The sequence below is a fragment of the Giraffa tippelskirchi genome, chromosome 1 (assembly GCF_054371585.1).
Source record: "Giraffa tippelskirchi isolate mGirTip1 chromosome 1, T2T-mGirTip1v1.2.pri, whole genome shotgun sequence".
Taxonomy (NCBI): domain Eukaryota; kingdom Metazoa; phylum Chordata; class Mammalia; order Artiodactyla; family Giraffidae; genus Giraffa; species Giraffa tippelskirchi.
In genome coordinates this window covers 21,578,410-21,596,737 of record NC_137275.1, presented here as the reverse complement: position 1 = coordinate 21,596,737, position 18,328 = coordinate 21,578,410, and the positions used below count along the sequence as shown (strand labels likewise).

General features: G+C 36.1%; 1 protein-coding gene across 4 annotated transcripts in view; it reads right to left on the bottom strand.

The window, feature by feature from the left end:
• The window catches only part of ANTXR2 (ANTXR cell adhesion molecule 2), a 170,580-nt gene that overhangs the window by 52,941 nt on the left and 99,311 nt on the right, over positions 1–18,328 (bottom strand). For 2 of the 4 annotated variants that reach the window (XR_014080542.1, XM_081583933.1), the window contains exons 15-16: positions 17,277–17,444; positions 16,908–16,992 (exon numbers count right to left, since the gene is read on the bottom strand). Coding sequence is in view for 2 of the 4 variants with exons in the window: in XM_081583933.1 (XP_081440059.1) it covers positions 16,908–16,992; positions 17,277–17,444 (253 nt within the window). In the remaining 2 variants the exon portion in view is untranslated. The remainder of the gene's footprint in view (positions 1–16,907; positions 16,993–17,276; positions 17,445–18,328) is intronic. The other 2 variants (XR_014080540.1, XM_081583943.1) reach the window with 1 other exon arrangement.

Sequence of the window (18,328 nt, the reverse complement as noted above, 5' to 3'; positions counted from 1 at the left end):
AAGTTTTGCCTTTCTGTACCAGCCATCACAGTTTTGGATCCTGACACTGTCCCAACATCAATGTAGTTATCTAAGGCATATGTTACATTGGGGTCTTTCCTGATTTATCTTTTCTAGTTGCAAATATGAAATTAAAAATTACTGTTTCCAAGTCTTGCTCAGTTCAGTTCAGTAGCTCAGTTATGTCCAACTCTTTATGACCCCATGGACTGCAGCATGACACTCCTCCTTGTCCATCACCAACTCCCAGAGCTTGCTCAAACTCATGTCTATCCAGTTGGTGATGCCATCCAACCATCTTATCCTCTGTCGTCCCCTTCTCCTCCCGCCTTCAATCTTTCCCAGCATCAGGGTCTTTTCCAGTGGGTCAGTTCTTCACATTAGGTGGCCAAAGTATTGGGAGCTTAAGCTTCAGCATCAGTCCTTCCAATGAATATTCAGGACAGATTTCCTTTAAGATTGAGTGGTTTAATCTCCTTGGAATCCAAAGGACTCTCAAGAGTCTTCTCCAACACCACAGTTCAAAAGCATCAATTCTTCAGCACTCAGCCTTCTTTATGATCCAGCTCTCACATCTGTACATGACTACTGGAAAAATCATATCTTGCTACATCCTAGTATTTCCCATAACATGTTACTATTTATATCCATGATGTATTCATAATGAGATATTTCTGATATAGATTTGAAATATTAAAAGTCTAAGAAATTGTGGTTAAGTAATATTAAGAATTTTCTATTTATAAACATCTAAAACTACTTTTATCTAACTAATCAAGAATAAAGTAATTTTAATATTAGAATAAAATTGCAATCAAACCACTGTCCTCAGAGTTTTATGTTAAAAGTGTTCAAAGGCTAAAGATCAAAACAAATGTTATTTGTCATCTAGTTAGCTGTAGGGGAAAAGACCACTTAATAAAAGCAGTGTATTTAGCTGATTTAAATCAAAGTGATTGATTTTCATTTAACATTTGTCCCCTGTTGTTAGCCCAAGGTAGAAAATCAATTTCAGAATGACCCAATGGGAGAACAGTCCCATGTAGCTATATATATTTAATGACAAGAACACATTAGTATTTCAATGCTTATAATAGTATTAAATAAAAGAAACTTTTGTGTTTAAATTATTCTGTAGTTGTGACACAAGACAGAAAATTGCCACATATCAAAATGACAATGGAGATAATCCAAGATCACACATTAATATCTTCTCTTTTTGTTTTGAAAGAAGCAGCAAAAAATAGATGTCTTATAGAAATAAAGAAAACTGGCATAAAATTTAAATATACTGCTCCCTTAAATCTATATCCTCTTTACTTTCTTCCATGTGCAGTTATTATCAATTTATTTAAAGCATAATAGCAGTAAAATATCCATTATGGATCTAGAATCATAGCATTGTCATAGTTATTCAAATGTATTTCAGAATATTGAGATACGTATGCCATTTTTAATTCTTGTACTAACCTGTAATATGGTTATATATATTAATTATAGATGATATCGTGAAAGGTCTAATTACTAAAAATGTATGATTTTAACAGCTTTGTAAACAATGAACCAAACATTCTACCGACAAAAATTTTTTCATTCCTCACAGATTATTAAAGCCTACTGTCCAAGAGCCAATGCATAAGCTCCTGGGGTTATACTAGTGAGCATGACAGGACAAGTGCCATGTTCATGGGGAGCTGGCTTGGTTGGAATTAAATAAAAATCAAGATTTTGAGAATTCAAAGTTACCTTTGTGATCATTTATTTCTCTTAATACAAATGAGAAAACTGAGGAACAGAGACATGAGGAAATTTGTGGCAGTTTACAAGACAATGTCTTCTGACTCCTAACGCAGTGATCTTTCCAGTATGCCACCAAGGGCTTTAAGGAATTGCTGTAACTTTGCCCTCCTCTCAGAACTTATCTCTCCATCTCCCAGTTTGTTGTTCCAGCCAAGGAAACTACCTGCAATGCCTGGAATATAAAAGTTATTTCATCCCTTGTGCTTTTGAACATCCTCTTTCTTTGGAGCCCAGAATTGAGGTAGCAGTAGAAGTTGCAGTGTAAGAAAGTATTGAATTATGTAACTTCTGAGGTCCTTTATGATGCAAAAGTTCCTTATGCTATGCAGCTCATGAACTTTCTGTACAATTTACTGCCACTTCTAATATCAGCTTTTATTTATAGATGCATGCAAAGTTAACTTATTTATATATGTGTAATAGGGAAATATGCACATATATATAATATACATATATATATATATGTAATAGGGTAATATGCATGCCCAAGAATGCTCAAACTACCACACAATTGCACTCATCTCACATGCTAGTAAAGTAATGCTCAAAATTCTCCAAACGAGGCTTCAACAGTATGTGAACTGTGAACTTCCAGATGGTCAAGCTGGATTTAGAAAAGGCAAAGGAACCAGAGATCAAATGCAAGAGATTTCCAAAAAAAACATCTACTTCTGCTTCATTGACTATGCCAAAGCCTTTGACTGTGTAGATCACAACAAACTGTGGAAAATTCTTCAAGAGATGCGAATACCAGACCACCTGACTTGCCTCTTGAGAAACCTGTATGCAGGTCAGGAAGCAACAGTTAGAACTGGACATGGAACAACAGACTGGTTCCAAATCAGGAAAGGAGTGCATCAAGGCTGTATACTGTCACCCTGCTTATTTAACTTATATGCAGAATACATCATGAGAAATGCAGGGCTGGATGAAGCACAAGCTGGAATCAAGATTGCCGGGAGAAATATCAATAACCTCAGATATGCAGATGACACCACCCTTATGGCAGAAAGCAAAGAACTATAGAGCCTCTTGATGAAAGTGAAAGAGGAGAGTGAAAAAGTTGGCTTAAAAGTCAACATTCAGAAAACTAAGATCATGGCATCTGGTCCCATCACTTCATACCAAATAGATGGGGAAACAATGGAAATAGTGACAGACTTTCTTTTTGGGGGCTCTAAAATCACTGCAGATGGTGACTGCAGCCATGAAATTAAAAGACGCTTGCTCCTTGGAAGAAACATTATGACCAACCTAGACAGCATATTAAAAAGCAGAGACACTACTTTGCAGACAAAGGTCCATCTAGTCAAAGCAATTGTTTTTCCAGTAGTCATGTAAGGATGTGAGAGTTGGACTATAAAGAAAGCTGAGTGCCGAAGAATTGATGCTTTTGAACTATGGTGTTGGAGAAGACTCTTGAGAATCCCTTGGACTGCACAGAGGTCCAACCAGTCCATCCTAAAGGAAATCAGTCCTGAATATTTATTAGAAGGACTGATGCTGAAGCTGAAACGCCAATACTTTGGGCACCTGATGCGAAGAACTGACTCACTGGAAAAGACCCTGATGCTGGGAAAGACTGAAGGTCGGAAAAGAAGGGAACGACAGAGGATGAGATGGTTGGATGGCATCACTGAGTCAATAGACATGAGTCTGAGTAAACTCTGGGAGTTGGTGATGAACAGGGAGGCCTGGCATGCTGCAGTCCATGGGGTCGCAAAGAGTCGGATGCAACTGAGTGACTGAACTGAACTGAACTGATGCATTCTGAATACATAGTCTCTCTGTCCTCAGTATCCACAGTGGATTGATTCCAAGACCCCTCAGGATACTACAATCCACTGACGCTCAAGTCCGTCATCTGAAATGGTTCTACCCACTGTTTACATATCCACAGATTCAACCAATAGCGGACTGAATTTCAACTATACATGCTAAAAAAATTTATGGATACAGACACAGATACAAAATTGATCATTTTGGCCCAAGAGAATCAGACTCAAAATTGGAAATTTTAAAAAGCACTTCTCTATCTGTATAAAAGCCCTAGTTCACTCAGTTATTGACTGAACAGGAAGAAGAATAAAGAGCAGCACCAGACAATGATGGTACAGCATAATGGATTTCCAGTTCACTTACTGAACCGGAAATAAATAAAACCTGGGTTTGAATCTAGGCTCTGTTATTTTTCAGCAATGTAACCTTGGCAAATGCAGTAAATTTCTCTGAGTCTCATGTTCTTCATCTATAAAATGGGAATGAAATGACACCTAATTCTAAGCACTAACAGCTGAACACACCTAACTGAACATACCTAAGACATTTGCTGTAGTTTAGTCACTAAATCATGTCTGACTGTAACCATCTGGACCATAACCTGCTAGGCTCCTCTGTCCATGGGATTTCCCAGGCAAGAATACTGGAGTGAGTGGCCATTTCCTTCTCCAGGGGTTCTTCCTGACTCAGGGATCAAACCCCTGTCTCCTGAATTGGCAGATTCTTTACCACTGAACCACTGAGCCACCAGGGAAGCACCTAAGAGATAGTAAGTGCTCAACAATTAGCTGAATTTGAGTCCTAAACCCTTCCCATCAAGAGAAAGTGTTCCCTCTTTCTTGAAATTATGAGTGCCCTCAACAACCGTGATGCCCTGTTGTCACCCCCATCAGATGCATAAACAACCCCCACATGCATGCCTGCATGCACATATGAATAAATACATGTATTCATGTACATCTGATCTGCTAGTCTGAGTTTTAATTATCTATCTAAATTTTACTAAGAAGCAAGAAAGACCTCTAGACTTCTGACAAATCAGGAAAAATACATGAAGCCATGAAATATCAGATTTTTAGCTAATTAACCTAAGTTGGTATAAAAAAAAAAAAAAAGATGGGATATCTATTAGAAAAAAAGTGTTATTTTATCCAAAAACCACTTACTCATTTGACAATCCATCAGGACTCCTATATTATAATTTTCATGTGATTCTTTCTGCAACTCATGATGAAAGACTACACATAAATATAAAAACATTGATACTAGATTATCACATACACAAAAAAATTATCTCCACTCCTGTCCCAAATTTCATTTGGTCACATTACTAGCCAGCTCCAAAACTTTACTGGCTCTCCACTGCCTATAAATTAAAATCTAAACTCTTGATATCTTCAGATTTTTACATTGTCTCTCCAATAATTAGTGTGCAAAATAGGTAGACAGATAAATACTATTTCATGTTTTATCTTATTTATATTTAAAGCTAATCATAAAAGGAAGAAAACACTTCTGTAAAGAATAAAAATTATATATCTCAAAACCTAATTTGGGATTTTAAATTTGTGGACAACAATATTCAAGTCACTGGCTATAACCTGCTACTGCAATTCAGTTCAGAGTCATCAGAAGAAAGATATACATGTAAAAATTAACTTAGTATAAGTTATTATAACTATACTTTCGTTATAGACCTTTTCATTTGTCCAAATACATGGAGAATTTGAAATATAATTCTGAAATCATAATTCGGAAGCTTTAAGCTATACCTGCTTTTTGGCGATTTTCCCTGGAAGTACTGCAAGCCTTATTCCATAGCCTACTTGGCCAAAATATTCACAATTAATACAGTTAGTTGCAATTTCACACTGAAAAGTATCATGGAATAATAATGGAGATTTAATAGCAAAGTAGGGTAAACCTGACAAACATGAGTAGAACAGCCAAGTGGGGAGAAAAAAAGAATTTTAAAGGAAAGGCTGCTTAGTCATTTCAAGGTTCAATTTGTTTAATTCTAAATGATTAAGGCTGCAATAGAGGAATATGGAACTATACAAACATAGAATTTGTAGTTTAATATTTAAATAAACACTAATTCTACTGCCTGCAAGTTTTTCAGAAGAATAATCTCTTTCTCATTCATTACTTTTTCATTTGCTTCTTTCCCCACTTCTGCTCATGATCTTTCCTCCTTCTATTTCAGCCCATAATCTGACATTTCCTCTTCAGTGAAGTATTTTGTATGCTGGTAAACATGAAAGTAATATTATTCAGATTTACTGCTGTTGCTATACCTAGAAATTTTATTTGGATTTATTGTTACTTGTCTATAATTTCTAACTCCCCTACAGTAACTGTCAAAAGGTGAAGGCCTGAATATTAACCCAGGGAAATCTTTGAAAGATGTAAATGAAAATATTTATGTAAGACACACACACACACACACACACACACACACACACATACACTCTTTTCTCCCTCCTAAACCTTTTATCTTATAAAAGAGCATCTGACGCCAAAGCATGAACAGTATATTAAGGGCTTAACTTCAGTATTAATAACTCAGATTTAAAACTCTTGGCAAGTAATTAAGATTAATGACAGAAGTCATCCTTTTCTCCCTAATGTAACACTTCCTCCCATCTCTTCAATTCCCCACTCTACTGACCCTTCCATGCTCATTTCAGGCTGTGAAAACCTCAGGTCCTGAAACTCTGATCCTGTTATGTGCCTTTTGTACCTGAGATTAACGAAGTAGACATTAGCAAATTTACAACCAACAGCTCAGACAGCTGCCCTACTTTAAGCAGTTAATGGAAAAGGAACTAATCTAGTTAAGAGCATAGGACTAGTTCATAAATCTGGATTCAGAGAACAGATAAAGCCATCATGCTTCTTCTGAAGAGTAGGGACTGAGTTCAGTTGTCAGCTTTCTGGTCATTTTGTTGAGAAGAGCCAGTGTTTCTATAAACTGAACTAATGAGACTCAGAGCTAGCATAAGCCGCATGTATGCTTGCACAGAAGATGATAATGCAAGAGACTGACATCATAACGTATGATTTCACTGGGATAAACATACGTCTTACAAGAATTCCAGTCACTGAAAATTTCTCTTGGATCAAATATGAAACAAAGATTATAAACACACCCCAGTAAAGAGAATTAATAAAAATTATAAGCCTTCATCTATTCAGAATTCAACCTAAGGAGAAATAATTGTGTCATGCTCTTATAACTCAGAAAATGTTCAACAGATTTAATTATGAATTAAAAATTAATCATCGTCCCCAAATGATAAACCTTAGCTCCAGAGAAATAGCATTTTTATGTATCAGCATCCTCAGTCATACTATTATAAGAGACAGTTCATATTTGTCAAATTTAAGAATTGCTCTGATGTCATAATTTTCTCAGTAGCTTAGTCTCAGAGTGGAAACATGAAGGTAAAACTATAAGTCCTGCTTACAAAAAACTTTTTAATTTCCACAAAATCAAACTATGTATTTCTCAAGAATCAGTAGAGTTTACTACATAAATTCATCAAGAGTTCACCTTAATCAATTACAATAAAGCTAAAAGGGACATTAAATCACATAATTCTGTTCACTGAGTCAGTACCTTGTATACATTATAGGGTAATATTGTGATTTTTTGGCATGAGACATCATACTCAGAATAAGTTAAGGTCTTGTCTGCTCACTGAATTGTGGGAACCATGAGGTCTGTTCAGCCTCAGCTTAGATGCAGCAGGGGAAGGGTAGCTAGAATAACAGAAATAAAGTTAATATATGAAAAACATACATAAGGAATATGCTAATCCAGTTAAACATAGAGAATGTGGTAATAACACAACATTTAAGAGGAAAATTCATACACGTTTTCAGAGACAAGAAAGAGGAATTGAAGAAGGAGGCCTGAACTGTCTAAAATGGTGTGTATCATGATGAGAGCAAAGCAGTGAAAATCTACATGGTCTCTACAGAAAGCAGGAAGAAAGAAAACTTAAGATCAAGGGTTAAACTGTAGGAATCAACCAATGTTAGGTGATAGGAGAAGGGAGAAAAATGAAAGTGTTAGGCAAAGATAATTGGAGAGTAATCATTCTTTACTATTGACCTCTTATCTGTATACCATGTATATAGATGTGCTATTTGAACTTTTTATTGAAGTATGTTTTACAGATTTACTGTCAATCAAGATAGGATATAATATGATATGATATGATGTATGTGTGTGTGATTGCAAACCAAAATGTGCTTAACACTGGTCAGGATTATGAAAAATATATATAATATATATTATTTTCAATACACTAACCTGCTTTTGAGGAAGCATTATGGGAGTCTAAAGTTTAGAAAATTAGAACCACGCTTTCCCCCCATAAGTGAAAAGAGTTCTCTAGGGTGAGAAATACAAAGTATATCCACGAACAAAATTATTTTGAAATGGGAAAGAGTTTGTAAACTATTCCAATTTCATTAACTGAAAAAATAAAAGCATTAGGAGAAAAAAATTTCTTATAAGTCTTTGAAATAAAATGAGTTAATTTTTAATCCAAAGTCAGATAAATAAAAATGGTAAACAAGTAAATGGCCATTGGCATTCTTAAACATAATTTTTGCAAAGTCTGAATAGTAAATCATTTTTATTTTTTACCTCAAAGTTTACAACAGTTTCAAATTCCTCATATATTAGAGGCTGTGATTTGATTCAGAGTGGAATTAGAGAAGAACATAAGATTATGTGAAGCAATTTTAAAGGTGATTTACTTAGATTATAAGTGTATATTATAAAAATTATAGTGTTTTATTTAGAAGTAGAAAAAGAAATGAAAGCTATTTAGCCAAAAATGTCATTTATTTCTCCTTAAAAGTATACATTTATATAAGTATTAGTATAAATTCATTTTTAAAAGAAGGGGACAATGAAAGCTTCCTACTCAAGCCAATTTCCTTAACTGAGTTACAAAGGTTTCCTTAAACTGAACTTATAAATGGGGGTCTGGTAGACATAAAGGCACCATCATTAGACTCTCTGTTAAAGTAATAAAGAGTCTATAAAACAATGTACTTTTTTCCCTCATTGGACTATGTCCTTTGAGCTCTAAATTGAAAGCAATATTTAAGGTATACAGAATAATAAAAATTTCTGTAAATTATCAGAAACTGTGACATTTAAATAAATATAAATTTAATCCATTGTAATTAAAATTACATAAGGGCTACAGAAAAAGTACTTAAAAACAGAAAAAGGTTAAAATTCTATCTTTGCTGACATTTCTACTCCCAATTGGATGATTTAATTAATGTCCTTGTGCTTAACAACAAAACTGTATATTGAGCCTAAGAAAATAAGGTACTTGGCCAGAAGTGGAACAGAAGAAGATGGTGGAAGAGTAAGACGGGGAGATCGCCAGACTCCCCACAAATACAATAATGTATTTGGCCATGGAACCAATGTTAACAAGGCTGATATTTTTAAAGTATTCTTTTAGTGTGCCAAAGCTTACTGGTGACAAAAAAAAAAAAAGGGAGAGAGGGACTTATTTTTTCAGTACATTAATTCGAGAAGAGGATATTTATATTAATTTAATAACTTTTGTCTAGTGATTTTCTAAAGGTTGCTGATCAATTCTAACCAAGAAATATCTCTACCTAAACTTACAAATTAATATATAGCATATATATGAGGCCACTAAATACATCTTGGATCAGAGGGGTAAAAAGCAATTAAATATACTACTCTACTTGTACTTTCATTGAAAAATTAAACCTTTTTTGGTAATTTAAATGATTAAAATTTGCATATTCTGTTTTTCACTTTGGGGAACCAAATTGAGTCAACACTTTCGCCAGCTTATATGCATAATTAAGCAACAATTTTATTTAAGCCATGAAATGGTATCAAAAAAGCACTCTATTTTCTGAACTTGCTATTTTCCACTGAAACAGACATTAGTCGAAGACATATACACTGAAAAATATGTTCTGTAGGATTATATATACACATACATTTATATTAAACACTATACACACACACATATATACACACATGCACACACTCATAAATCAGACAGTGGAAACTATAACAATGGCGTGTTCACGACATGAATTATTCTAGTAAAATTTTGTCTTTCAAATATGTGTAAACCAAAGTTAATTCTTTCTTCTAATTTAAGTGGGATATTTAAGGTATTTTAAGGATGCCCTGAAATGTAATGACAAGAGGTAATAAGAACTGGGGCTTTTCCGATGGTCCAGTGGTTAAGATTCCATGCTGCCAGTACATGGGGTAAGAGTTCAATCCCTAGTCAGGGAATTAAGATCCCCGTGCATGCCATGCGGTACAGCCAAAAGATTAAATAAATAAATCTGCCTACTAAGGCTGTTTTCTGAAAAAAAAAAAAAAACGGAGAGAAAGATAGTAAGAATGGAAATATACTGGTGGTAACAAAAAGGATAGAAATGTCTACTGGTACTCTTTTCAAGTGCTGTTGCATCATAACTGGCCTAAAGGACCATACAAAATTTCAGATCTTATAGAAACAAAATGCAAGCAATCACTTAAGAGTTTTTACAAATGATATTTTTCTCTACTCTTTCATTAAAGTATAAAAAGGGAAAAGTGAAAGCATTGCAGGCCTTTTGTGTTCAGTAGGACTGACTCAATAAGGCTAAAGTACAGTCCCTAAAATCTACATTTGGCTGTATGACACAAAGTATTTACGTGAAATCTAAAAACGAAGTTTAAGAATGCAGTTATTAGCAGCATAGTTCCAAGCGCTGAAGACATCTTACACATCAAATTGTCTGAGTGAAGGTTTCAATCTGCTCAGAAACAGCCACAAGTGGTTGATGTCTTGCAAATGTGATGTGGAATTTAAAGGCATCCTGGTACAAAATCTCTGCCTTCCAGATGCCTCTTCAATCTGAAGATGAAGTGGTTTGATAGCACAGAGCGCTGCTTTGTAAGCATGAGAGTTCACAGTGATCCTTGGCAGGGCAAGAATCCTTGAAAAAGCACCACTGAAGAGGTGAGGCCCTTAGTTTGGAGCGGGAGAATTCAGAAGCAGAAATGACAAAGGACTGAACCTAAATCTAGATCTAGAGATGGAAGCCAGAGGTCCAGCCCGAATCATCTGCCGCTGAGGTTCTCAGGCTTCTCTGGTGCCTTCTAAACAAACCCGTGCTACCTATGTTCTCAGACTGGGTTTTGGTGGGAGAGTTTTTCTGTAGATTTTTTTAAAAATCAGAAGACTAGCATTGAGTTCTGTTATAATGAGCTTTTTTTTAAAGCAGCTACCATCAATCATTTTTAAAAATGAAAATATCTGACCAATTAATGGAAGTCCTCTCCATGTAATAAACTTAGCTTAACTGGAAACTCGCTATGCACCTATATTGCTTATTTCCCCACCGACGGATGAAAACTTTGCCAAGTGCTAGCATTTCTCCTCAGGTCATTGCTCGCTGGCTGCCCTCACTCCAAAGGCCACTTTGGATCAGCTCCTTTCCTTTATCTTCCTGGCGACCCAACTAGTTCCTCAGGTGAGGCTGCCTAAATATTATTAACCGTAACAGTTTATATTACCATAGAATCCTTATTACCTTACCATACCCCGGAGCTTTACTTGTCAAATTAATATTTTTACTAATCTGTTGTGCCAGTACTGTGTGCGCACAATTATAAGTTTTTGCAATATTCTCAGCGAATTATACAAATCCTTAAGACTTTTTTCTGGCTGAATCTAGGTAGTAGAGGAGGAAATTTCCTTAAAAGGGCAAAAGACGCTTCCATTAATGTGCTATTCTTACTTTTGATTTTTAATACCCAATTATCGCTACGCAGCCCTTATAAATGAGAAGAAAATTAAAGTCCGTGCAATTTTCTCAATTTTGTCTTACTAAAAATTTAAACACATCTGGCAAGAAAACCTAATTCTCTCTCATCTCCGTGTAATAAAAAGTTTTAAGTTAAAAAAACAAAGACATAGTGGGCATACTTCACGGGTGTTATTATCACCAGCATTCTTTTCTGGCCGTGTTTCAATTTCTGTCTGCTTACTGGTGAACGAGGGACTACGGTCTGAAGGTTAACATAACCTCGATGACAGACAAGAAGCTCCTTGGAGATTGACTGGGTTTGTGGAAGAGCTCCCTAACCAGGGCTGCGCTTTCTTCTTTGCTTTGCTGCTTCTCTAACTCTCTTTTCAAATAGAAAAAGAAAAAAAGAGAGCGAGAGAGAACGCCTGCTAATGCATCATTTATAAATTACCTTGTTACGGCAAAAAACAAAACACCGCTTTGAAAACCAAACAAACCGCCTGCTGCGGACCCCAGCCCGTTTGATGGAGGCCCTTCAAAAGAGTCCCCGGCTTCACGGAGGCTGTTTATGTGGAGACTTCGATCGGTACCTGCTGTCCCCCGTCACTCCCTGGAAACTTGGCGGCAGATGTTGCCGCGTTAAGTTGTCTCTGAAGTGGCTTTCCGTCCTCTTCTCCCCACCGCCACGGAGTCAAACTGCATTAGATCTCTTTATTCGCGCCTAAGGCAAGTTCGGGAGCGCAGCTGTGTCCACCCCCTGCTCCTACCTTTGGTGTTTCAGGCCTCCAGGCAGCGAGATGGAGACCAAAACGGTCCTGCCGCTCTCAACTACCTCCGCTGACAATCCGGCCGCTCGCTGCGGGCCGGGGGAGGCCGCCGCCGCCGCGGCGAACAGATGTCGGCGACAACCTGCGAGCTCACACCTGGACGCGCCGCCCGCACCTCGCGCCCGCGCGCTGAAACATTCATGACTCCGAGGACCGGCGGCCGCCATCAAAGCCCGGCCCCCGGGCCGCCCGCAGCCCCGCCGTCCCGCCGCCTGGCGGGGGCTGGCGGCGCCCACAGGTAGCCGGAGCGCGGGGGCCGAGCAAGAGGTGTCTGGCGCCGCTTTGATACTTGATGCCTGAACTTCAGTTACTTGATCAAGGACTTCAGTTCGGCCGCGGATGCTGCCACTGAGCCTGCTGCGGCCTCGGAGCCATGAAAGGAGAGCCATTTGGCTGGAAATTCAGCGTGACGGGCCTTGCCGGGAAAATGTGCGTGACTCCGGGTTTGGTTCTACGGACGCTGATGTGTGTATGAAACTAGACTCTCAAGAGGCAGAATCTCCAGTAAACAATTTATAAATCCATGACAGGATGGGTTTTCGAGGTGGAAAACCGTGCTGTTGACTAAGGGGAGGTGGTGTTATTTTGGAACCATCAACCACAATCTGAAAACAATGGTGTTTCATCGTCTCTTAAGCAGTTTTGTTATGTCTTTTTTCCCCCTCAAAGAAAGAGCGTGACTATTACTTTCTTTAAAATTGAGAAATGAGAAAGCGTTCTCATTTGTCTCTTGACAATATACAGCAAAACTGCATCCATGCCCAACGAAATGAAAATGTTTCCAAAAGTCCTCCTAATCTCTGCAATGTACAAATTACTTTAAACACACACAAACACACATACACACACACACACACCCCTCTTATACCATTATGCACACATTTCACAAGCAGCATAGTCAAAAGTAAACACACTCAAGCCTTTACAAGCACAGAAAAATCACAAAATTATTTGCAAAATCTATTCACCAGTTTGTTGATAAGATTAAGTTTTTCTTAAAAAGAACTGGCTAATAACATATATTCCAATGAACTATTTGATATGCAGAGACAAATCTTTTTAGTGGGACTCAATATTGATATATATATATACCTATATATACTATATATATAGTACACACATATTTAAGAAATCTTTCATGAGTTGCCTGAGTAGTCAGAGATCTGTATTTTAACTTAGTTTTATCAAGTACTGATTGGTTTCAGTCAAGTTGAAGATAGAATTTTATCCTTCCTCATGCTGGCGGAGCCCAATCATAGGTAAATCTAGCTATCTAAATGTGTCAAAAAAAAAAACCTCCAAGACTAATTTTCTCATTCAGTGATTATGCCCCAGCTTGCCTAGGAAATCCAAAACAAAGAATAGGCAGAAAACTAGAGGACACTGCTACTTGGACATCTTCGTCTTCTAAATTTAAATTTTCCCCTACTCCATGTAATCCTATGAGATAAACCATATCTATATAAACCAAGTTGATAAAAACCTTGGAGTTCAGACAGTTTAATTTTTGAGAGCTTACGTAACTAGCCACAATAAATAGAAGGTAACAGTGAGCCATGGTCTTCTTCTCCTGCATAGATAATTATGAAAGCAAAGCATCCCATCTTACTATCATACATAAAAATTAGCTATGCCAAATATGTTCTCTATCACTTATTCTCCTCCTACCTCCGGGTCCTCAAGTTCTTACTAGGTAAATTAAGTTTCTCAAATGAAAGCTATTCCAAAGCAAAAGAAAAGTACTGGAATTGTAAAAATATTATATGATCTTTTTTAAAAATAAAATTTGTGGGATGCTGGCATATCAGCACAGATTATGCCATGTACCATGCAAACAATTTTATTTAGAGAAATAATTAAATATTACTTTTTGGATAATAATATTTGATGTATTCCAGTCATTGTAAAGTTTTTAAAAATAAAACCCACCAAACATTTATTTACTAAGATTAAGTGTCCTATGTTTGATGCAGATTCTTTGGGGCACAAGTACCAAAGTCCCATGAGTTGGCCTTATCAATAACAGTATTTACTATGCTCATGAGGAAAAGAATAGAGCAATTAAAAGACTTCAGAAGAAGAAGAAGCCAGAAAGAAAATTAGCATAGTGTATAAGAAATGCATAAACTAGTATAAAAAATTAGCATATGGAGGATGGGAAGTTAATATTGGAATTAACTCTATCAAATAAAGAGGACCTGGTAGATGATACAAAGGTGACAGAAACTCAGATATTCTTAATAATCTTTGTGAAACATGAAAAATGAGGAAATGAGAAATTAAAGGAGGGGAGGGCAAAGATTTCCCAGGCTGTCTAAAGGGAAAAAGTTATATGCTGTAAACTATAGGTCTGACATCAAACCCTAGTCTAAAAAAATAATAAATATTATAAAAGATCATAGCAAAAATTAGAAGCAAGAAAAAATCATGTCACAGTTACTTGATTTCCAGGACCAAATAATTTTGCATCACTGATTTGGTTGAATGGGGGAATACATAAATACACATTGTACCTTAAATACAGAAAACTAATAAAATTTATTAAATATCCTTGTGAATAAGATGGTAAACTGAGTTAATAACTATTGGTGGGCTTCTACCTTTACCATATCCATTTTAATTAACAGTGTGGGTGTCAGTCTGTGTGGAAGGTGCTCACGGAGTACCCCATTGAGGTCTGAACATGAACTAAGTGACAAAAATTTGCAGTTGACAAAATTTTGGAAGCAGCAAAGCCATCAAGAATAGGTATTATGAAGAAAGATTAAATCGGACTGTGTCAGACACACATAGAATCATAATATATATCTGATGGAAAAGCAAATCAATTAACTGAACCAACAATTGATATTTACTAAGTTTAAAGTCCTGCATTTAACCAAAAACAAATTTAAAAATCATAAATCACATATATAGGTGAAGAGTGAAAAAGGTGGTAAACAAAAAACTGGGCAACAATAAAAGTTTACTATCTTTTGTCTATATTTTTTAAATACAAAATCTTTAAAAACTGAAAGTTTTGTGTTAACTGTGTCACTAAAATACATTTGGAAGAAAAACCTGACCTGAACTAACTGGAGAGTATTTATGGTCTACTATTATCCACCTGTAGTAATCAATATTTCTGTAGCAGAATGTCTCAACACTGAGCTCAGGAGATGATGCTTTCCACAGTATATAAACAGATATATGGACTGTATCAGATTCCTAAAATCTGAAAAATTCTGAGTTTTGAAACAATTTAACCTCAAGAGTTAGGATAAAAGGTTCTAGGATTATATCAGACAGAAGAATGAGTAAATTCTCAAAAAGCAAAGGAAATTTTGGTCAAAATAATGAAAGCATTACTCTGCAATCATGGAAAAATAAACGATGCTTTAACCTGCTGGAGCAACATGTAAACTATTCTAGCACTATAATCTAAGAAGAACGTTAGATTTACTCAGTATCTAACAAAGAGTTTGGTACATATTAGACACTAGATAGATATTTGTTTGAATTAATGAAAGAATGATTATAATGCATCATTCAGAAGCACAAATATATCGATTTATCCAAACTCAAAGATTTCTTCTATTCCCAATTCATCATTCTGGCTTGAATCCCAACCTCCAGACTATCTTTTAATCCACACATCACTGTTCTTGGTTACCTCGGAGATTATGCTCATGATGCTTCATCTGTGGAAATACTCATTCTACCTAGCTCCACCTGATGAAACCTTATGCATTTTCAAAGCTAGCAGGCCTCTATTTTCGAAGAAACATTCCCAGATTCCTCCAGGAAGAGTTAATGTCTCTTCCTCCATTTACTCAAGAATACCTGATGCTTATCTATATATGGCTTAGATCATGTTCTGGAATAAATTTTATTTGTGTGTGTATCCCAAAGTTTAGATTTCTTAAGGGCAAAGGCTATCATCTGTATCCCCCAATATTACCAGATGCTATCACTTGTGCATATTTATAATCTAAAAATTATTCAATTAAGTCAAAATTAGTACAAATGAGAAAAGGCCATAAAACTAAATTTTAATCATGAGCATTAAAGGAATATAGAAGGTTACTGACAAGAGTGTTGGAACCACTCTCTTGTTTTTGCTAATGCATCTTCAGGGCTACCACTATACCCAACACTTAAAATGTTGAAAATTATTGAACATATGAACTAATGGCTAAGTTGGGGGACAGAAAACTAAGATGATGCATGAAAACAATTTTAAAACCTGTAAAGTGAAAGTCTAGCATATTGAAGAAGAGAGTTGTTATATGTTTGAGAAGCAGAACTCCAGATTATGCATTAATTTAAACAGAGGCACAAACTTCATTAAATACAAGAACTTTGTATTAACCACAGTGGTTTGGTAATGAAAGAGCCTGCTTCACAAACCACCTAATTCCCTCTACCTATGGTCACAGCAAAGGGTAAATGATCTGTTGGGAATATTCCAGGAATATTTTCTCAAATTGGTTTTCTAAATGGTTGAACTCAGATGTTTTTAAAATTATCTCCATCTCATAAAAGAAAATCTTAATATTTAGATGTTTTGATAGTTTAAACACCACGCTAGAATCATATAACACTAAATATAGCTTGGCACTGAAAGTATTAATCTCATCAATTATTTCATCCTTAAAAGAATAATCTAGCTTTTTCCCAGCACGTCCTAGGTACAAACCTCATCTCCTTCCTGAGGTCGCATCAAGGAAACTCGGTCGTACTGCCTCCGCAACAAAGCCCAGAGCGCGTCCAGCCGACCCTAAAGGGAAACATGATCTGTAAATCTCTGGGAAATGTACTCAACCTCTGCTTGCTAGATAAATGAGCTAAAATGAAGAAGATAAAGTCTTTTCCTCTCATTTCTTTTGTAAATTAAATGAATAAATAACAAAAACGGAGTTTCTTGTTGCTGAGAAATGACTCAGTTGTTAGAAGGTAAATTGAATGTCTGCTGTTTGATATACGTTGGTCCTCCTTCAGGGAGACTAAAAGGATTACACTTTAGGAGGTTGCAGTTAAATCCCACAAAGTTTGAACAGTCACCTTAATTGGCGTGTACCACTTTGTCTGAGGAGGCTGGTGTGTGGGTTTTGATGGAGGTGGTCTGGGTCTGACGGGTTCCTCTGGTTCTTCAGGAAGGGTTACCACAGCATTTTTGGCTTTCTCTAGCCTTGCACCTTCTTCTGTAGATCCTTTATCACCCCAACGAACCTTTAAAACAAAGAGAAATATTGCTATCAGACCTACAGTGGCCTAGGAGAACAGACTCTTGTTCAGCTGGTTCTTGGCTCATCACCTCAGAGTCAAAAGATGAATAGGTAACCTAATTTCAAATTCCTCTTCTTCTGAGATTTAACAGGTTTTTCATCACTCCTTATGTATTTAATATCAAGACCCTAGAAATAAAGACCCTTTATAAAAATTTGGGATCAATTAAATTTGATACAACCATTTCTCCATTGTTTCAAATAAGGAATTAATTTGTATTTACAAGGGAAATGTGTAATTCTATTCTCTAGATATGTTCTCCTTCTAGCTAAACACACACCCCTATATACTGATGACAATGGTTGAAATAGATGGTAATGATGATAATTAGCATTTATTGAATAATTATCATGTGCCAAGCTGCATTTAATCCATACAAAAAATGCTATGAGGTAGATACTATTTCCCATGGAGGAAACAAAGATACAGAGAGGTTAAGTGATGAGCCCAAAGCCACACAGTAAGTAGCAAGACAGGGATTTGAACATGTTAGTCTGAAGTGGACAAGATGTTTCAACTAGCTTAGAATTTTACAAATATATTTTATAAAAGGAGTTAATTTTTCCTTCCAAAGTTTCCATCAAGTTTGACTAAGGACAAAAGTATGATTAAACTTTTGCCTTTGGAAGTAAAAATAATTATATATGTTTTATCTTCACTTTGCAAAGCTCAACTTTGTAAAGCAGCTCTCAGTCTTCAGTTCTGCTCATATGGATATGGTTACTTGACATAAACATTTTTCATTAAGGAAGACAAATCTGAAAAGACTCTGAAGAGAAGAATTCAGAGACATCAGTTGCTGATGCTAGGTTGTTTCAGTCGTGTCC